The sequence below is a fragment of the Malaclemys terrapin genome, chromosome 8, assembly GCF_027887155.1.
Source record: "Malaclemys terrapin pileata isolate rMalTer1 chromosome 8, rMalTer1.hap1, whole genome shotgun sequence".
NCBI classification, from domain to species: domain Eukaryota; kingdom Metazoa; phylum Chordata; order Testudines; family Emydidae; genus Malaclemys; species Malaclemys terrapin.
The window spans coordinates 29,615,612-29,638,174 of NC_071512.1; the positions used below are offsets into that span (position 1 = coordinate 29,615,612).

The window sequence follows — 22,563 nt, forward strand, 5'->3', positions numbered from 1 at the left end:
CTGTTTCATATTGTTTGGTCACACACTTTTATGCTCTTACATTAAAGGTGTTATTTATTTGTTCCCATAATATAAGAACTAGGGGCCACCAAATGAAATTAATGGGCAGCAGGTTTAAAACGAATAAAAGGAAGTTCTTCTTCACACAGCGCACACTCAATCAGAGAAACTCCTTGCCTGAGGAGGTTGTGAAGGCTAGGACTATAACAGGGTTTAAAAGAGAACTAGATAAATTCATGGAGGTTAAGTCCATTAATGGCCATTAGCTAAGATGGGAAAGGAATGGTGTCCCTAGCCTCTGTTTGTCAGAGGGTGGAGATGGATGGCAGGAGAGAGATCACTTGATCATTGCCTGTTAGGTTCACTTCCTCTGGGACACCTGGCATTGGTCACTGTCAGTAGACGGTATACTGGGCTGGATGGACCTTTGGTCTGCTCAGTATGGCCATTCTTATGTGTCTGCCAAGAGATGCCTTAAACTTGAAGAAAAGTTTAGCAGAACATGATATTTTGTGGGTTAATTTCACTCAAACTGGTGCCAAAATACCACAGTTGCTGACACTCTGAGCAAATATTGATAGATTAGATAAAATAATTAGACAGAAATAAGGAAAGTTCTCTCCACAGTTTGGTGTCTCAGCTTCTGGACTAATCACCTAATGTAAGTGGTTGAAGCAGCACTTCACACCCAGCATTAGAATATACTGTACAGAACCCTAGAAAATATTAAACATGAAACAACCCTGCACTGGCAGGAACTTGGACCAGGAGGACACTAATGCCTTTACTACAATCTCTAGAAGTTCTGAACCCCTTTAACAATCACGAGATTAAGGAATTTGGGATCACATGATCAGCATAATATAGTATAGGCCTTCCATAAGCACCGAGCTTTAGTTGTCTGCTTTTCAAGTACCTGAAATAATGGGTGCAGATTTCTCTCTATTCTCTGACACTTCTGCATGCATTCCCACAAACCTAGTTGCAACTTGCTCAGTTGAGTCAGAGTTCCAGAACATAAAGCTTTTCTCCTGAAAGTTGACCCAGAACTTGCTGGGTATAAAAGCCCAATGTGAATCCTTTACGCTGTACCATATGTTTTCCAGCTAACAGTTCCTTTATTTTGGCTTGGTTATAACATTCTTAGTGAAGTGTCAAATCATGACTTTGTGCAATAGCTTTTTCAGCCCTCAAAAGACTTTTAACTACCTTTCAGACTGTGAAAATGATTCTTGCTATGAAGAATTATGTTTCCAAAATTATGAGGACAATGGCATAGGTTCAACAGGAATAAGAGCTCTCAAAACAGCAGCAAGGATTGTGGGTAATAGCAGCATTAAATTTCTGATATTTTAGGAAAAACTTGCGCTTTTTTGGTACGGTATTTCATATTTCTGCATAACAATTAGGCCAGATAAATCAAGGTAAAAATACTGGCTGCAATTTGTTACTCTAAAATAGATTCAACATTTATTAAATAGATAGTGTTTTAGCCCAGGATGACACTAGATACATTATCGCACGGCATGTGATGATGCAAAATGTGAATGACATGCCAAACAGTAAGAATAGTCTGTATGCCAGCTGATCTAAACTGATAAATCACTTGTGAGCCTAATTCAGATGGGGAAGGATTTCTCATCTTACACAGTTCTGAAATCTACTCCTTCACAACTGAAGGGCTTAGGCTGCTTTGCTGCATCATACAAAATGTCCCCAGACTGTCTGGATAAGGTCTTAGAACTCTGGTACAGCCGAATTAAATGTGCAGAAAGTCTACTGGCTCCCAGAATCCTCTTGTATCTTTGGTACTATGTACAATAAACAGACACTAATCCCTCATCCAATCCCCTCTCTGATAGTCAAGCCAGATGTTTCACTGGATGAACCAAAACTAATTTACTTCAGAAAGTCCATGTGACAGCTGAAACAGAGTAGAAACAGGAAAATGTTCTAAACTTATCCACAATTTCCAGCCTTGTGTATGAAACTTGTATTTTATTAACAGTTACCTAATAAAGGCAAAATAATACTCTAGTTATGCAGGTTGTAAATCTAATATAAAACTAGCGGTTTTCAAATGTTTGCTTAACACTGAGACAGTGGAGCCCCTTCCAATCAATCTTTTCTGCTTCCACGTCTTCCCTACAACAACATTATCTCACACACAAAAAGTAATATTAGGATAGTATTATGGAGGCAAGAGAATAACAAGCCTTCTAACATGAACATAGCAGCTGCATTGTTACCACTTCTTTTTGTATCTGTGTTGCTTACTTATCCTTAGGTTAAGGACTTTGCATTTACTTCTATGCATCTTAAAGACTTATATGGACCCCAGTACTGTAGTATCTGGGCACCTCACAATGTCTAATGTATTTATCCTCCCAACATCCCGTTACACAGGGACATGCTTTTATTCCCATTGCACAGATGGGAAACTAAGGCCATGTCTACACTTACAAGCTTACAGTGGCAAACGTGTAACGATACAGCTGTAAGATGCCACTGTAAGATCGTAGTGTAGCCACATTATGCCGACGGGCGAGAGCTCTCCCATCGACATAATAAATCTAACTCAATGAGCGGTGGTAGCTAGGTCGGCAGAAAGCGTCTCCCACCAACATAGCACTGTGCACATGAACACTGATGCTGGCAAAATTTATGTTGCTCAGGGGGATGTCTTTTCACACCCCTGTGCAACAAAAGTTTTGCTGACATAAACGCTAGTGTAGACATGGCCTAAGACACAGAGAGACTAAGTGACGTGCTGAAGGTTACAGAGAATGGGAATTAAACCAGGTCTCCAGAGTCCCTCTATCTCCACACTTGATGACTGCAGACCTTCACTTCTCTAAATCAATGTGCACTTTGGTTTGATCCTCTTATGTGTTCAGTGTAGTTCCAAAATAGGATCATGGTTGAATTTACACCAAACATCCACCCAAACACATGAAAAGAGCCTGCCGAGATGTGTTTGTTTTGGTGAGCATTTTTTTAAAGTGCAGCAAATAAGTTTCTGGAAACTCCAAGGGAACTCTGAACTCTGCTACAACTATTGTAGCAGAAAGCTTCATAGCTTGAAGACTGACAGGAGGATTCACCACTGTAACAAAAACAACTCCATAAACTACCCAGAAGCATGGACAATCAGTGACCAACAGACTAAAGACTGAGAGCAACGTTATGTGGCAGAACAAAGCGTCAAGGGAAAGAATGGAGGCACTTCAGGGTAAAGTCAATGCTCTTTATCAAACTAGATTTATTCTCCCTGATTCTGGGCTCTAATAACTAACTCAAAAGGGAGGGGCCGGAGCTCCCCCTTTTCTGTGTATTCCCTGGATTTTCTTTCAAGAAGAAAAACATCCTTACTACAAAGTCTGATTCCAGACATGGCTGGAGAGCAAACTTCTGCTGAACACATGGGTTAGGAGAAACCAGCTACTTAATTTCCTTTTTACAGGACACGCTGGCAATGGAAGGAGCTTGGGGCCTTATACTGGATAAGCTCTTCTCCCTCTTGGTTTGTGCAAAAGAAATCACTGCCAAGACAGGAAGTGCTGTTCTAAGGAGCTGGGATGTTATAATCAGTTTGAGTCTGAGCACTAAGAGATTTCTTGTTTGAAAAAGATATTTTATTTTTTTAAGAAAAAGTCTGGTGACCCTGTAGGGCATGGGCCACTAGTCACGTTTAAGAGATTGGATTTTGTATAGTGTGTGCATCTGCTGCTGTAATTAGCATCACAATGTTTAGAAACTACTGCACACCTGTTTTCTTCTATTCTACTGTAACTATGGTGGGCAGAGTACCCTGCCTCACCACTGAGGCCTCATACCACTCAACTAATTACAGGAGAGTTTGGATTGGGTAAGCTATTATATAAGGGGCATCCACTGGTCAGTTGTTAGAAAAACATTCTTGGCAGCTTTGCAGATAGGCACTTTCACTCTCCTGGAAACAGGGAGCACCACAAGTGCAGTCAGTTAAGAAGGAGCAGACAATGGGGGCTGTGGAAGAAAAGGAAAAGAATTCAAACAGTGTTTATTTTTTAATGGGCACAAAGTTGCCTACTTTCATTTCTGCATTAGTATGTCTCCTTCCTTTATCATGGTTTTAACTCTGAAAGCTACAAGACCAGCTGTACCATATGCAGATTTAATCTCAATGTTGGCAAACATTCTTATCAGATAACAACCTAATCACATTCAATATAAAGATAAGAAAAATTACTCAGCTAAGACAACGCACTGTAGACAAAGTGACCATTCAGAAAATGGAGCTGAATAATGTCACTGGGCCATCAGGGCTCCAAAAATAATGGACCACTTAAAAAAAAAAAGTGAATTCTACCTTGTTCCCTCTTGTTCTGCTCCATTTGGTAGTGCCATAGAATGGGGACTGGCCCTTTAAGGGGAGTTGGCTTCAGCCCCGCTTATGCCTAGTTATCTGCCTCCCAGTTGATGAGCCTGGGCTGATGTCTGGCTCAGGTGACCATGCATCAGATATTAATAGCCTAAGGGTAGGGCTTCCTATAAGAGGGAGCCAGCTTCATCATGGAAGAAGACCAGATGCAAGGAAAGACCTGAGGGAAATCTTTCTAAAGATGCCCAGATTCTGGAGTGGGCCTGGCAGAGCTTCCCAGCTCAGAGAGAGCTAGAACCTGATGCACAGAAACAAGAATAAGGAGAAGATACATCAGCAGGGAGGTACCTGCAAGGGAACCAGAAGAGACCCATGGGTAGGGAGTACCAGGGAATTAGCACTCCCTACCAACCAAACGGAAAGGCCCGACTGCAGTGACCTGCAGAGAATGGCAGGAGCAAAATCTTAAGAGAGAGTTTAGAGCCCATGAAGTTTATAATGGACTAGTGAGTCTCCAGGAGAAGGCCAGGAATTTCTAGTTTTGAATTTAAATACTTTTGTGTAAATAATCCAGTTCCTGCAAGGGGATAGCAATTAGAGCACCAGCTGTAGTGGTTAGTTTGGCTATAGATGGAGGCAAACTGAGGCAGAGGCAGTGTCCAACACTGGATGAGGAAAGACCCTGCTATAGGCAACTTCCCTCCTTTTATCCTCCTTTTGATGCTTCTGGCCAAAACTATCCCTATCTCCTTGATGAACTACTTCTGCGTTAGGCCTCACCTATACTTTACCTGAACTGGTCTGGAACAGTTTTAAATCAACTGAGGCTCATTCGGTTTAAACAGAGTTTTGGATGACAAGCCAAAGAATACTCAGCCCCCTTACTGGTTCTGGGGGAAGTCAAAATGTTATTGATGCATTCCAGCATGGTTTTGATTCTGGCTTCCTTCCTGTACCCAGTGTGCCACCCCAGCCACTGAGGCCAACTTGTGGGCTTGTGTCAATTCTACCTAAACTTGGATGCCTTTACTGGCATTAGCACTGGAGGTGCCTTGACTGAAAATCACTTCTATCTGTTTGCCTAGAGCACAAGCCTGTTGAGCAGTGCTAGTCTAGTACTGTGCCAAATTACATTATTCAGTGAACATCTCTTTTTTTCACTGAATCATTTGCTAACACTTTTGTGGGATTTGACAAGATCCATAGCAGGTTGACTGGCAACAGAATACTCAAATCCACAAGTTACTCAATAAATACTGGTAACAGTATCTATCTTTGGCATTCTACCAGGTGTGTTTAGGACAGGATAAAGCCCAGCTTTTAGGTATTCTGCCTGAAGGGCTTAGTACAGCCTGACCCCAGATGCACAGTACCTTCCCTCTTAACTTGTGTATATTTAATTTTAAACATTAACTTTAATAAAAATTTTAACGCTGATAAGTCTTTCTGTATTTGCATTGATCAAAAAGTTACACAGGTTATTTACTAATGCTATTCGGCATCCAGAAAATGCAGTGATGGCAGCATTTGTAAAGTGCATAAACTCTGTCTAAGCCAACTCCGTAAAGGTTACGCTAGTGGTCTCTAATTCAAATTAATCTAAATTGTCTTAAAACCATATTTCATATTAACTCAGGTAATGCCTTTCCAAAGCTTTAGACTCCTCTTCCTATTAGGCCTTCTTCCCAACACTTTGTCTTTGGTTCATTTTCTTTATGCAGTAAATGACCTTGTATTGCTCCGTCTTTCCTATTACAAGCTTCAGTGTTTTAAAACAGAACTTCAATAGAACTAGTGGTGTGAGCTGGCTAAAATACAGCAATATTCAAACAACTGGAGACAGTGAATAGTTTTGATTTTCAAAAAAGAAAATATTAGTTATTGAGATTCTGTTTTCCCCCTTTTGTTTCTGTAGTAAGTAATATTTTAGTCCATGTACCTTGTTGATAAAATAGTACATACAGGTCAAAAATATGAACATTTTCTTGATTGGTTGAGGTCTTTCATTATGTAATTTGCAAAAAGGAAAACAGAATCTGAATGCTGCTGAGAAAATGGAAGAGGGCGCTGCTGTAGAAAAGCTTTTTTCCCCAAGATCTTTATAAAAGCACCACAGAAAAGTGACTTTGAGCTGTGGTGTGATTTTGGACACCAAGATGAGGCAAGCAATAAGCCTACATAACCACATACAACACAGTTACAGAAAGAATACACTCATTCAATGGCCTTGGAGAAGTAAACAAATAAGTAACCTTCAGGGTACTCATCTATAAAGGAACTTATTAGAGTTGTGCAAACTGTTCCCTCTTCAAGTCTGCAGGATCAATTTCTCATTTACAAAAGATTAGGTTCTTCACACTAGTTGAGGACTGTGCACAGAAACAAAGCATCACCAGCCACCACTTACTCTATTTTTTTTACATTCAAATTCTCCCCAAACAGCTCATTCAGCCCTACTTACAACGAGGTGAGAGATTTCAAGCCATGGAATGCATCAGGAGCAATGTCAGATATTTGATTCTTGCTGATGTCTCTGTAAAGATACAGGGGGGCGGGGAATGACAGGTTACTTGTAAATAGGAATTTGTTGAAAAAAGGTAGGTTTTTTTCAGTGTTATAAGCACTTTATTACTTATTTCATTATTATTGTTGTTTATTTGTATTACCCTAGCATACTCACCATGATCACATTGTGATAGGCATTGTACAAACACAGAACAAGAAGATGGTTCCTGATCCAAAGAGCTTACAACTGCAGTTTAAGATAAGGGACAACAGACGGACACAGACAGATGGGGGAATTCAAGAAAACAATGCAACAATATTGGTCAGCATGATAGGCCATGTTATCAGCGCAACAGTACTCTAAGTGTTGTAAAGCTTTTAGCAGGCATCATGGCAAAGGAGAGTTTTAAGGAGGAATTTAACAATTAGGTGGCTTTGAGGATGTTTACGGGGAGCACCTCCCAAGCAGGAGGGGCAGCATGGAAAAAAGCATAAAGATGCTTGTTTGAAAATTTAACAAGTGGGGAACTGCGGCTGGTATCATTAGCTAACCAGAGGCGGGAGTCGATATTTCCAGACTGAGATGATAGGTAGTATGGCAATAGGCCATGAAAGGCTATGAAAGTGGAGACAAGTAGTTTATGTCTGATGCAGTAGAAAAGGGGGCACAGTGGAGGGCTACAAAGAGAGGGATGACATGGTCAAAGCAATGGGATAGGAAAATGAGCTATAAGGTAGCATGCTGAATGGATAGGAGCAGGACAAGACTGTATTTGTCAAGGCTAGAGAAAAAGATGTTGTGGTAATCAAGATGCAAGATTGTGACAGCCTGGGCAAGAATTTTAGCTTCATAAACAAAATGTGTTAGCCCTGTTTAGGGTTAGAGTATATAACCATCCTAAGAATTGTGAGTACTGGGTTAATAGATAAGTCTTTCCTGTGCCAGATCTCTGTTTGGCAGCGGAGTACGCTTGTATGGGGGAATAGATCAGCCATTTCTCTGATTTTAAAGACCAGCATTAGGCCACTCAGAACTGGTGGGCAGTAATAAATTGTGCCACTGATGTAAGGTTCTTAATGATCATTCTTGCCCGTTGCGGATGAGCAGAGTATATTCTACTGCACCCCTCATCCGAGGGGAACTCTGCTGGGCATTTAAACCTAGATTATGACCTTATTCTGCCACCAGCATGGTGTAAAGGGGCCATAAATCACTACAGAATCTGGTCAAGGCATTAAGTTTCAGTAAGGTCCCTGTCACACTCCCATTACAGCTGCGCTGGGGCATCTAGTCACAACATGCTTTCACTGTTTCAACAGGAGTTCTGAAAATGTTAAAGACCCAGTCCATCCTTTATTACAGGTAGGATAGGAACATGTTGTGCTGGGTGTCCCAACATGGCTATGATGTCAAATCATCTTCTCTGAGGTACTTAGTACATGCAGAACTTTAAACATATAAACTGTCCCATTGTCTTCCTTTGGAATGGTACCTGCTTATGTCAACACTGACTGTTTCATGATTGTTCAGGCTAGTACAATCAGACACAGGTAGTATTTCACATACTACATTTCCATTGTCACTCCATTTCTGCTAGAAGACATGTTCAGAACAGTGGATGGGCTTATGCAGTAAACCTCATTTGAGTAGCAGCATCCTAACATCTCTTTAGGAATCTACAAGGAATAAGATTTTCTCACAAAGCTCTTAACAAAGTGATTGATCTAATAATTTTTCCTTCTATAGCGTTTTGCTTCACTTTTGTCCACTGGAGTTTCATTTTTGCGGTTTTTCTTTAGCTACACTCACTACAGTCAAGTCTGTGGTGAGTATAGCTAAAGAAGAACCCCTTTCATGCCCTCTGAAATCTGTTTAGGAAATCAGTTAACATTGACTGCACTTTGTGTCTAGACAGTAAGATGTAAATAGCAGCCTTCATAGAAATCGCCAAATTTCTTGGCACAGTGTTTATAGTATGGCATCTATTCAGGAATATTTTTCAACCCATTATAATGGAGTAGAGCAATGTGATAGATCAGAACCCTAACATCTGAAAGGGGAACCTTAGTTTTGGAATCAAACATCTCAGTGCAGCCTGTTTCTGTATATGTCACATTTTGATTGACAAAAGATTTTGTCCCTCCTACCCTTCTCCAATTTAGGAGGTTAATCTGGGTATAACTAATGGTGCCTGAACTTGCATAAATAGCATGCTGGGAGATGACATTCACCCACCTCATGCGGATGTGGTATGATCAGCATTAGAAGATAATTAGACACATTATTTCCTTTCCATTAGAGCCAAGGCTCCAGTGCTGTTGCTTAGAGAGCGAGGCTGAATCTCCTCCTGCCTTGATTGAGGCACAAGGATTCAATTAAGATTTTGCTTTTCTTTTTGTTTCCTTTCTATGGCCTGCTGCTTTGTGGTAAGTTCACTCCACTCTAGTGCTTGATTTACATCAGGAAAGAGCGGATACACGCTTTCCTAACCTTTCATTACTAAGTCAGTTTAGGTCACAGAGCACAAACTTCCATAGTTTTGGATATCACTAGAATCACTGAGTGGAACTGCAGCTCTTTAGCTGGGAATTTAATAGACTGATCAGGATTCCATCCAGGCAGAGAACTCATTAACCATCTCAAAGTCTCATCTCCTTATGCCCACGACAACACAGAAATGATTTCCTTTTTGAAAAGTCTGGTAAACACACTCATGAGCAGTGGTGGGCAACCTGCAACCCGTGGGCCACACATGGCCCGTCAGGGTAATCTGCTGGCAGGCTGCGAGACAGCTTCGTTTGGCCGGGAACGGCAAACTGCAGCCACTAGGAGTTGCGGGCGGCCATGCCTGCGGATGGTTAATGTAAACACTGTCTCACGGCCTGCCAGAAGACTACCCTGACGGGCCACGTGGGTTGCCCACCACTGCTCTTGAGGGTGACTGCACGCAGATGCTGTGTAGGAGTGCAAATCGCTTCTATCTCTGCAGCAGGGAAGAAGGCATATCTTGTGCTTCTTGTATAGCATATGAAGATGATTTAAGTTTCTTTACTGCCCTCTGTAAGAGCTTTTGAGACAAACTACTGAATAACGTTTAGAGCTGGTTGAAAAATTAAAACCAAACAAATCCACAATTCATAAAATAATTTGAGGAACAGTCATATTGCAACATTAGTTGGATGGTTGTGAAACTTTGTGACCTGTTTATTGCTAAGATAAAAGGTGTAAACGTTAAACATCAGAAAGAAGTGCAGTTATATTGTTATAGCCACACCTTTCTGGGGGCTGGAGTCCTCAGTCTTGTGCCCAAAATGCACCTGAGAAGCACAAGTAAAATAGTAGGAGATGGCTTAGTGATGTTTCTATAAATTTTCAAATCCCTAGACTATGCAATCATATATTTGTCTACTAGAAGGGTGAAATCTTCCTTCTGAGCTAGATAAATTGAGTTCCAGTGGTTAACCATGTGTGGAGGCATGAATAACTGTAATGAGGTCCATGACAGATGAAAGGTTGCAACCAAGAGAAGATGGCATAAGTTCTCTTGGATACTGCTGCTACCTGAACATCCAGTGGCAGTTAAGCATCCAGTGAGTTTTAATTAAAGCAAGCATAATTTCTTAATCCAGGAAACAGCTCTTCCCTCTCCTCAGGATGTTGCCCTCATCCCACCTGTCTCATTTAGTTGGAGCCTCAGCTAACCAGCTCTAACTCAAGGTCTAAGCTCAGCCACACATTGTGAAACAAAAACTTCACCATCTTTTAGGAAACTGAGCTAAGTACCATCAAAATATTGAAATAACATCCTAACATCCTCACATGTAGACTGAACAGCAGAAGTAGTAGGATACAACCTTCTGGTACTCCACAGCATTGGCATAATATCACCCTCTGATTGCTTTCAGAGAAAAAATGGAGAAACTTTTGTTCTCCTTGGTATATTCCTGTTAGGTCCCCCAGACATGTTATTAATCCCTCTGATATCAAAGGCTCCTGCCATTTCTAAAGAATCAGCATGAACAAGTGCGCTTTGCCCCACATTAGAAGGTCATCAGCCAATGAAGCCAGCACTGTCTCCATGTCATACCATAATTAGGTCTAACAGCAGAGAGAAAGGAGCTAAGAAAATCTGAAGACTTCTGATGATGCCAGAGATGTCTAATTATAATCTTCTCAACACTATCTCCCAAAATATTAAGATTAGAGACAACATGGTGAGCCTTTTAGTATTAAGAGCGAGTTTCTTGACCACAATTCATGCTTACATTAGTAATACTAGCATCTTGCAGTCCCAAAGGGAGATGGCAATAACCACCAATAGTAATGGAACAAATAGATCTCCACTAGATTTCACAAACCCTGATGAGCACTGGTCCAGATTATAGATCCTCACTGTCCCACAACAATTCTGAACCTCACTAAGGAGACAGAGAAATGTCACATTAATCCTGCCACACACTGACAAGGACATCTCTTGATCTCCATGGAAGCAATCTCTTCAGTGTCAATAAAGTGTGTGAAGCACTTGGGGATTTCCTTGCTAAAAGTGGATGAATAATGTAAAATTAACATCTGGCATAATGGTTTACTGTTTCACTATCATGGCAGGAATAGTAATAAGGCTGTGTAGAATCAGAACTGCAATAAAGGCTGTCTTTCCCATATCTACATGCATATACATTTTTAAATTGCAAAAACCTATTTTTAATAAGAACATAAGAATGGCCATACTGGGTCAGACCAAAGGTCCATCCAGCCCAGTATCCTGTCTACCGACAGTGACCAATGCCAGGTGTCCCAGAGGGAGTGAACCAAACAGGCAATGATCAAGTGATCTCTCTCCTGCCATCCATCTCCACCCTGTGACAAACAGAGGCTAGGGACACCATTCCTTTCCCATCCTGGCTAATAGCCATTAATGGACTTAACCTCCATGAATTTATCTAGTTCTCTTTTAAACCCTGTTATAGTCCTAGCCTTCACAACCTCCTCAAGCAAGGAGTTCCACAGGCTGATTGTGCACTGTGTGAAGAAGAACTTCCTTTTATTTGTTTTAAACCGGCTGCCCATTAATTTCATTTGGTGGCCCCTAGTTCTTATATTATGGGAACAAGTAAACTTTTCCTTATTCACTTTCTCCACATCACTCATGATTTGATATACCTCTATCATATCCCCCCTTAGTCTCCTCTTTTCCAAGCTGAAAAGTCCTAGCATCTTTAATCACTCCTCATATGGGACCCGTTCCAAACTACTAATCATTTTAGTTGCTCTTCTCTGAATGTTTTCTAATGCCAGTATATCTTTTTTGAGATGAGGAGACCACATCTGTACACAGTATTCAAGATGTGGGCATACCATCGATTTATATAAGGGCAATAAGATATTCTCCATCTTATTCTCTATCCCTTTTTTAATGATTCCTAACATCCTGTTTGCTTTTTTGACTGCCGCAGCACACTGCATGGACGTCTTCAGAGAACTATCCAAGATGACTCCTAGATCTCTTTCCTGATTAGTTGTAGCTAAATTAGCCCCCATCATATTGTATGTACAGTTGGGGTTATTTTTTCCAATGTGCATTACTTTACATTTATCCACATTAAATTTCATTTGCCATTTTGTTGCCCATTCACTTAGTTTTGTGAGATCTTTTTGAAGTTCTTCTCAGTCTGCTTTGGTCTTAACTATCTTGAGCAGTTTAGTATCATCTGCAAACTTTGCCACCTCACTCTTTACCCCTTTCTCCAGATCATTTATGAATAAGTTGAATAGGATTGGTCCTAGGTCTGACCCTTGGGGAACACCAGTTACCCCTCTCTATTCTGAAAATTTACCGTTTATTCCTACCCTTTGTTCCCTGTATTTTAACCAGTTCTCAATCCATGAAAGGATCTTCCCTCTTATCCCATGACAACTTAATTTACGTAAGAGCCTTTGGGACCTTGTCAAAGGCTTTCTGGAAAGCTAAGTACATATGTCCACATGTTTGTTGACCCCTTCAAAGAACTCTAATAGATTAGTAAGACATGTTTTCCCTTTACAGAAACCATGTTGACTTTTGCCGAACAATTTATGTTCTTCTATGTATCTGATATTTTTATTCTTTACTATTGTTTCAACTAATTTGCCCGGTACTGATGTTAGACTTACCATCTGTAATTGCCGGGATCACCTCTAGAGCCCTTTTTAAATATTGGCGTTACATTAGCTATCTTCCAGTCATTGGGTACAGAAGCTGATTTAATGGACAGGTTACAAACCATAGTTAATAGTTCCAAAATTTCACATTTGAGTTCTTTCAGAACTCTTGGGTGAATGCCATCTGGTCCCGGTGACTTGTTACTGTTAAGTTTATCAATTAATTTCCAAACCTCCTCTAGTGACACTTTAATCTGTGACAATTCCTCAGATTTGTCACCTACAAAGGACGTCTCAGGTTTGGGAGTCTCCCTAACATGCTCAGCCGTGAAGACTGAAGCAAAGAATTCATTTAGTTTCTCCTTAATGACTTTAAGTGCTCCTTTTGTATCTCGATCGTCCAGGGGCCCTACTGGTTGTTTAGCAGGCTTCCCGCTTCTGATGTACTTAAAAAACATTTTGTTATTACTTTTTGAGATTTTGGCTAGCTGTTCTTCAAACTCCTTTTTGGCGTTTCTTATTAAATTTTTACATTTCATTGGGCAGTGTTTATGCTCCTTTCTATTTACCTCACTAGGATCCGACTTCCACTTTTTAAAAGATGCCTTTTCATCTCCCACTGCTTCTTTTACATGGCTCTTTTTTAGTTCCTTTACTGTGTTTTTTAATTTGGGGTATACATTTAAGTTGGGCCTCTATTATGGTGTCTTTGAAAAGTGTCCATGCAGCTTGCAGGGATTTCACTCTAGTCACTGTACCTTTTAATTTCTGTTTAACTAACCTCCTCATTTTTGCATAGTTCCCCTTTCTGAAATTAAATGCCGCAGTGTTGGGCTGTTGAGGTGTTCTTCCCACCAAGGAATGTTAAATGTTATTATATTATGGTAACTATTTCCTAGTGGTCCAGTTATTAGTTATCTCTTGGACCAGATCCTGTGCTCCTCTCAGGACTAAATAATACTTCTTAACAGTATTTTCAAGAATAATCTCAAAGCCTATGCCAACAGTGCTTCAAAAGCCTATTAATGTAACTTGCTAATGGAATTCTTGCACACAAAATCTTTAGTGTTATCCTTTTCATAATAAACATCACACTGGGTCCTGAATGATTAGGAAAAAAAGCAACATTTTCTATATCTTGACAGTTGGAAGGCACCAATCATGAAAACAGAAATAACAATAAAGGATCATCAAGTTTTAATATTATTAATACCTCAGAAAAAAAACAGTAACAAAATAGTAACAAATAATGACTGTCATTTTTCACAAAAATTACTGACTTGTTCGCTAATACAGTAGAGCTTTAAAAATACATACAGCTATACTGAAAGTGAGAGAGAAGAACAGAGAAACTATGAGATTGATGACTTGATCTTTTAAATATTGGGATCCGTATTTATAATTCCTCGACTCTGGGAACTTGATGACTCTGGATTGGTGGTGCAGTAACTTCACCCAACAGCCACTGTTCAACATAGGATCATGTCAAAGAGCATTAACTATTTGGTATTTCAGTTCTTATGTGAAACAATTTGACAGGATCAATCTTACTCGTATCGAGCAGTTGTTCACATAAAAAACTCCACTGTCCATGGTGCCTTCATGAGCAGCCTCAGCAAGGGGCCATGGAGACTGAATTAATCCTCATCCCCCGAGGTGTCTGGTGCAGAGGAGTGTTGAGGTACATTGATGGGATGGCAAGGCAGTTTAGGAGAAGCTTGTTTTACCATGATTTTGGGTTGTAGTACTACTGCCAGAAGCAGACAACAATTTCCAGTGCTGTGTCAGTCCAGCATCTCTCATATGAGCCTCAACTTCACTTCTGGGGAGAAATATATATATCTCCAAATTCTGTTATTTTACTATTGATGTAAATCCAGGGTAGCTATATTGAACATAATAGATTAGGCTTCTTTTAGATTTATACAGGTGACTGAAAAAAATAGCCTACTATATTTGTTTTGAAACCAAACCTAATTTGGGTACTTAAGAAAACAAGGGCATACAATATATTGTTACAAACATTCAAACCCCTCTTGTAAGAACCATCTCTCCCGCCTAATCAGTGGCAACTAAATTAAAGTGATACAAACAGATAGGGTGACCATATTTCCCTATGCTGAATACGAGACACGTGGTAAAATTACTCGTATTCAAGCGAGTTCAGTATCAATCAATTAGAATTAGCCCCATGCACTACAAACACTCAAATTAACACCTGGTTGACTGAGCCCCTGTTAAAAAGAAATACTGTGTTGGATTCTTTTTATTTACCTTATCTTTAGGGTTCACACGGGGAGGGGTCATACACACACCCCGCACACACATGGGGAGAGGTGACACACCCACACTCCCGTATACCTCTCTCACACGGGGGGGTGACCGACTAACCCAACCTTCCTTGCCCGGCGCTCTCCACCCTCCATGCCTGGCTAGGCCCTCGGGACGGACCCACCTCTCTTAGTACCTGGCTCCGCATCTTCCCAAGGCAACATGTGGGGAGGAGGCATGAAGGGTCACATGCCCCCCTCCAGATTTCTGCCAGGCTCGCACCAGAATGTAGCCAGCAGCAGCCTTTTGGCACTGTGTAGGAAGGAAGGGACAGGAGCTGCTTCCAGCCACAGGGGAAGGTGGGGGATGGATGACCTGGCCTGTGTTTTTGCAGAGCTCATCTCTTCCCCCGTAACCTCCCGTCACTGTGACTGGAAGCGGCTTGTCCCTTCCTGCCCGCACAATGTCGAAAGGCGGCTAACACCTCCAGGCTGCTGCTGGCCACGGACATAACCCAGCCGCTTCCTGTCCCCCAGCTACAGCATGGGCAGGAAGGGGTTAAGGCCTAAGGATGCATTGTGCAGGAGGGCCCAGGGAAACTGACTGCAGGGGCTTTAGTGAACCTGGCCAGAGAGGTGGCTCAGCAGGGAGGGTGCCTAGGAGATGGAGCAGCCCCACACTCCCTGGGGTCAGGACCCAGGGCAGCAGGGGGCAGATGAAGAATGTGCTAAGCCCTTGCCTGGGAGGCTGCTGTGGAGTCTGCAGGGTTGGGGCACGAACAGGCTGGAAATCGCTTCCCCTCCACCCCCCACAAACCAGAGCTCAGCTGAGGGGCAGAGAGGCTTCCCTGTGCCAGCGCTGTGTGTGGCTCTGGCACACACAGAGCTCAGCTCCTCCTGGTCAGTGCCTGGGCCGGAGGGTCTTGGGTTTTCCCGGGGCGCCGACTCAGCCAGAGATAATAGGAGAAGGAAGGAGCCTGCTGGCCAGGCTGTTGGTGAGCTGAACACCCCAGTCAGGGGCTGGTTCTCTGCACAGCGCTGGGAATAGGACGCGCCCCACCGGGGGAGATATGGAGGAGCAGCGGGGCTGTGGGAGGGTGAAGGGGCAAAGCAGGGAGAGGACAGCGAGAGGGGGAGTACGTAAAGGGCTGATGGGTGGGCAGCAGAGGCGACACAAAACCAGCCTCAGCCTGACGCCTGCCTGCACTCACCAGCCACCGCAGCTCGCAGCGCGCAGCCAGTGCTGGCTGGAAACAGGACGGAGAGCGGGGCCCTGCTTGCCAAGAGCCGGTACGCAGCAGGGGGCTGCGCTGATGGACCAGCAGGAGGATCAGCCAGCCCCATGTGCTGCAGCTTTGCCCCACCACCAGTCTTGCACACCCATCCCCAATCATCGGCTACTGGACTCCCCACTTACCACTGGTGGGCGTGCGGCTGGCAAGCAGGGATCCGGCCAGCAGCAGTACCTGCCAGTACTGATGGGGGGGAGACAGAAAATATGGGACAATTTGCCCGTTTTTAAAAAAAAGTTGGGACTCCTGCAGGAGGGCTTAAAAACAGGACTATCCCTTTAAAAACGGGACATCTGCTCACCCTACAAATAGACATCTGAATGCAGAAGAGAAAATTATAACTCAAAATCTTCTCTGTGGAAAGGAATTCAATGTTTAGAAAGAAATAAAGGAGACATCAATTAATTACTTCATATGCTACACAATAGAGAAGTGAATCTGCATGTTATTAAGGATTTCGTGCACTGTTAAGCATCCTGGGCCAATTCCATGCTGCTTTATATTTTGAAAAAAGAGTTTATCTATACAATCTCAGTAGTTTCAACATTTGAAAAATAAAGAAGATAAAATTCAAAACAGTACAAGCTACAAGTATAATCTTCCATTTTAGTCTTATTTTTAAACTTACATTCTCTTAAGTTTCTTGTACTGGGAAAAACCTCCAGGGGGAACTGTTTTGATGGAATTTTGTTCCAAGCGTCTAAAAACAAACAGAGTAATGTAAACATTAAATATAAGATTGTAACGCAGGAATAACATTAAATGTTATAACGTCTTTTTGTACAAATATATAAAACTATATTTGAAACAGATTTTCTTTTGAAAGCCACTAAAATTCAGCAAATGGCTTTTTTAGGAAACAAATTCATCTTCCTGACTAACCAAATTTCTACCAAAAAAAGGAAAACCCAACTACAAAGTATTTCACAGTAAGATGGTAAATTTAGTTGTGTGGGCGCTAAGCTCACTTTGTCCTTTCTCAAGATAGACACATTGCAAATCACCATCAGCATCTTCAGGGCCAACTGAATTAATAAAAGATTTCCAATGTACGCCTCTACCCTGATATAACACGACCTGATATAACACAAATTCAGATATAACGTGGTAAAGCAGCGCTCCAGGGCGGCAGGGCTGCACACCCCAGTGGATCAAAGCAAGTTCGATATAATGCGGTTTCACCTGTAACATGGTAAGATTTTTTGGCTCCCAAGGACAGCGTTATATCGGGGTAGAGGTGTATATTGTAATATTTCTCACCAAGGATAACGTAAAAAGTATCGATTCCCTCCAAGTACAAAGCAGTTATTACAAAAGGATGGCAAATTTCCACCTCAAAGAAGTTGCTCTATTATTCTTCTCTGAAGTAGATAAAGGATGCTTTCAAGCTGACTCAGATCTAAGACAATACTTTTTACGCATATGTCCACAACTCCCAATATAGTCACTTATCTTAAGATAGAATTTGGTCTGCAATGTCAGACCACTAGACCATGTTCTCTCATGGATAAGTAGATCTGTTTGTAAAGCATGGGGGTAAAAGCAAGAAACTCTTAAGTTCTAGAGCTGGCTCTGTCATTAACCCACTGTGTCACTTTTTCAGACAAGGCCTTAAAAATAACTTCTGTATCACTTTTACAATTTGTAATTTGGGAATAATAATGCTTTATTATCTACCTCACACAGGTTTTGAAAGGATTAGTATATATTTGCGATATACTTTGAAAAAAGAAAATGCTATATACAAAGCATAAGGTGTTTTGCCTCTTCTGATGCCACTCAAGAAATAAAAGGAGAGGTCCCAAGAGATGAAACAAAACACCTTTTTCACTACCTCAGAATACTAGGGTCTATTTTTAATGCCATATACAGAGAGGCATCTCATATAAAACACTATGGATGAGATTAACTGTAAAATAAAACAAAAAATTGCAAGATTGATTTAGGAATATAAAACTTAAATAAGCTTTTAAAATATTTTTTCATAAAAAAGTTTCTAAGTAGACATTTTAAAAGGTTCCCATAATCCTCAAGAACAGGCCGTGTGATCTCCCTGGTTAATAATAAAAGCGAATCCCAATAAGCTAAACTCAAAATACTAAATTTATCATGTTATCAAAAATTCTTCTATCTAAATCTGACACTGGCATTGAAATCTACTAAGCCTCTATTTTACAAAAAGAACTTCATATAATCCTGAGTTTTAACTGTGTTGGCATGGTCACCAATCACTCTTGTTGGAAATGATAGAGGGTTGAAATACAAAAGCACCTCACTGATCCCAAAGGGGCCAAGGCAACCCAACACACTCCTTTCTTTAAAAGCAATCGTGGTGATAGGTACTTAAGAAAACAACTCCCTGAGATGACATGGAGTTAATCAGCATTGATTACTGCTGCAACCACATGGAAGAGAGAAACAAAAACGTGAAAGTATGAGTATGGAGATAAAATGCAGTACAGCAAGAAGGTGAAGCATGTGTGCCTTAAAGGACTGCAGGAGAATGAAGAGGGAGCTTATGAAGCCTATAGCTCTTTGCTTCAGAGAATATCCTCCAAATGATCTGTGCCTGCAATGAGTAAACAAAAATCCCACTTCCCCCAATACATTTTCACTATTTTGGCTGTCTTACAGGAAACAGTTTAGTGGAACTGAAGAGCAAGTAAAACAATGCGTATGTAGTCATTGCCATTAAGCATTACTGTTACCATTCCTATTTTGTGGATCCATTATCTGACTTATCTCAATTATTTTGTGATTTGAGTCTCTCCCAGTTAGTCCTAAATAGTATGGTACGCACATGCACTGTACTGCAGGGGAATGAGCAGTGAAATGAAAATTGCTGCAAATATCAGCACACTGGTGTTTTAGTGTGCATGTGCTTCCCAGAGTTACAACAGACTTTTCCTAGACATTCGGAGGTCAATTTTTCAGCAAAGCCTTTTGCTTTACAAACTCACAAAAGTTTGCATGTGCACTAATTTCTATGAACAAAGTAGGGAGTTGTTTGCCCAACTACCCACTTTGGGGACACAAATTGGGGTTTCACATGCTTCAGAGGTGCATATCCATTTCCACAGGAGCAATCAATTGAACAGAATTGCAAGATGAGGTTAGGCTGGGTGAAAACTTGGCCCTGTATAAATAATTCTTTGAAGTACACAGGAAAATGTCACACATAAAGAACAGAAGCATTTATATGTAAAAGATAGCAACTCCCTTTTCCCCACTTCCCCAACATGCACACACACCAAATTGCAATCACCAGGGATTAAAGTCCACACCTCTTGCAAATGCGAAAAATAAATAACCTAGAGGAGGATAAAGTCAGGGGAAAGAAAGAGAAATTACGATTCCAGAGGGTTGTTTCACAGGGAGTTGGCCAGTAACACTCAGAAGCAGCATTGAGTTCTTCGCCATTCACCACAAATGAGCAGCAGATGGCCTGTGATGAAAATAGATGGTCAAGGGTGGTATCACATGCTGCTGCATTTTCAGCTTAGTTCTGCAATAAGCTCTTGATTTTATTTAATTTTTAAGAAGTCCTTTCTGTGGGGGACTAGGCCGAACAGATGATGCTTAGTGGGCTCTATCATGATAATGAGGTCAGGCAAGTAGATGCATGTAGATTCCAAACTTGCCACAAAGCACAGTCGACATTTACTGTATAATATTAAAACGAGTAATCGGAAAATATGAAGTAGAAACTTGGGCTTTACAATTTCTTTATTCATAAATGCACATTATGGAGCTGTGGGTACAGGTTGAAAATGGCAATTAATTTTTATATTATTAGAAATGTGAACAACATAAGTGATTCACATTACTAGTTAGTAATACTACACAGTCTAACCTCACTAGCTAAGCAACATGCATACAGGTCAGTATTAGATGGGAGATATCCAAGTAACAATTAGGTTCTGCCAGAAGAGGTGCTTATGGTTCTGAGAGGTCACTCTTCACACTGAGTCAGTGCTGACTCACCATTGAATAATGGGGAACAGTGATGCTAGAAGAACAATCTTTCAAATGAGATGCAAAATGTTACTAGAACATGTAACACTTTGCAAAAATAAATAAATAAATAAATAAATAAAAGAAATGGTGTGTGTGGTAATCTGAACATCTTGGTTAAATTCTATTTTAAGAGTAGAGCTAGGCAGAATGAAATTGATCTAATTTGCATCTTCAGGTAGACAGCATTCTTTAGCCCATGTCCTAGAGCATTGGATGGTGTTGCTGTATGTTGTTAAAGAGCAACTATTGTTCTATAGCAGAGGTGTCTGAGATTTCAGTGGTTGGTGAAGTGATCCATTATGTACCTTTTACTTGCCTCTCTGGAATATGAGGAAACAATTTTTGAGAGACATTCTGAGATCTTCTGATGAAAGATGTAAGCACAAAAGAATAATCTGTCTTGGCTATTTGAACCCTTTCGCCCCTGTTCTAGATTTCTGTACAGTTTGGATTTGAAGTGAAAATGTAAAAGTAAATAGTTGGAAAATGAAAAAAATTCAGGAAAATTTGTTTCCATTCTTCATCCAAATTTCATTTTCACTAATATTTTGCAACCATCTGTATTTAACAGACACAGCACTGAACAAGTGGAATCCATGAGAACACACTGTAAAGAATGATGGAATAAATGACTCTATATGAAAGGTACTGTTCAACCTTCTCATGGACTTTTGCTCATCCATTCAGTTATCCTCTTCATTCTGCCATGTCAGCTGCTGCCTGAGAGCACCGTTCATACTGCCCAGATGTATTACAGATGCTGCACTTCCCCCTTCTGATATGAACAGTGTTGTGTCTGCCTTTGGAAGTTTTACTTTAAAAGCTTCAATGACAGTGGATGTCAAAGGACAAGAGCAATTTCCTTTATTCCCCTCTAATAAAGTATCAGAGCCTGGAAAATGCAGAAGGCCTGATGGATTCAAATATATTTTTCTTCTAATAATATGACATGGGAGATCTTTTTGATTTTTAAATGACTTTGTGGCACTAAGAGCAGATAGTAAACAAAACAGTTAGAAAAAGCAAGGGGGAAAGGACGTACTTAAAGGTGACAAATGATCCTTTGGCAAAGAATAAGCACTCGAAATCCCATCCTAATCCATCTCAAGGTTCACTGGGGTACAAATCTTTTTGTCATCTCCTCAGCTGGTGCTTACACTACTCAAACACATGCAGGAAAACACAAAAAGATAAAAAACAACCACCTAACGCAGCTTTCTTAGAGCCAGATCACATTCTTTGGAATGACAAAGCCATTTGTCTTGAAGAGTAATGCCCATAGCTGAGTGGGGGAGACAGCCAAATTAATTTGGGTCTCAGCTATCTCTTTTTCATTGGGGGGAAAAAGAATTTGTTACTCGGCTTGCTAATGGAGCAGTTTGCTAGCAATTTTCCCATTTCAAACAACATCTCAGCTGCTAATGCGTAATGGTTTGTCAAGCCTACCCATAACACAGACAAATCACTAGCTTGGGAAAAAAAAGAGAGAGGGAGCGAAACATCAGTACTGATAATTCTTAGCTGTCAAATGAATAGAGTCTACAAATGAGACAGCCACGGTCTATTAACAGTGTTGTTGTGCTGTGCTTGAGATGTGTCAGAAAACGTCCCTTCCGCAAGAGGCAGCCATGAACGTCCCTGCTGGGAGAGGATAAAGTAACGTACAATAGCCAATCTACTCAATGGATCATGTTGCTCTGCTTAAATGGCCAAAGTTCTTACAGGCTTGCACCATTTGGGTGGCCAAAAAGAAATATCTGGTAGAAAGAGGGACATCAGTACCTTGCTAGTTCTCATTTGTCTGACAGGGTACACAGAGCCTATTCTAAGGTCATCGGGATGGTGTTAGTCCTCTGTCCCTGGCTGGAGGAAGGATAGCCTATCCTGCGTGTAAGGATGTGCAGGATTGCAAGTCAAGGTTAGTGGTGAGAAATTACTTAATTCCTCCCAGTGCAATGTGCTCTGAAGAGTTGG

General features: G+C 41.0%; 1 protein-coding gene across 1 annotated transcript in view; it reads right to left on the reverse strand.

The window, feature by feature from the left end:
* Positions 1 to 22,563, reverse strand: part of SLIT3 (slit guidance ligand 3) — a 779,517-nt gene that overhangs the window by 241,078 nt on the left and 515,876 nt on the right. The window contains exons 10-11 of the mRNA XM_054037022.1: positions 17,201 to 17,272; positions 6,825 to 6,896 (exon numbers count right to left, since the gene is read on the reverse strand). Of these exons, the coding sequence (XP_053892997.1) occupies positions 6,825 to 6,896; positions 17,201 to 17,272 (144 nt within the window). The remainder of the gene's footprint in view (positions 1 to 6,824; positions 6,897 to 17,200; positions 17,273 to 22,563) is intronic.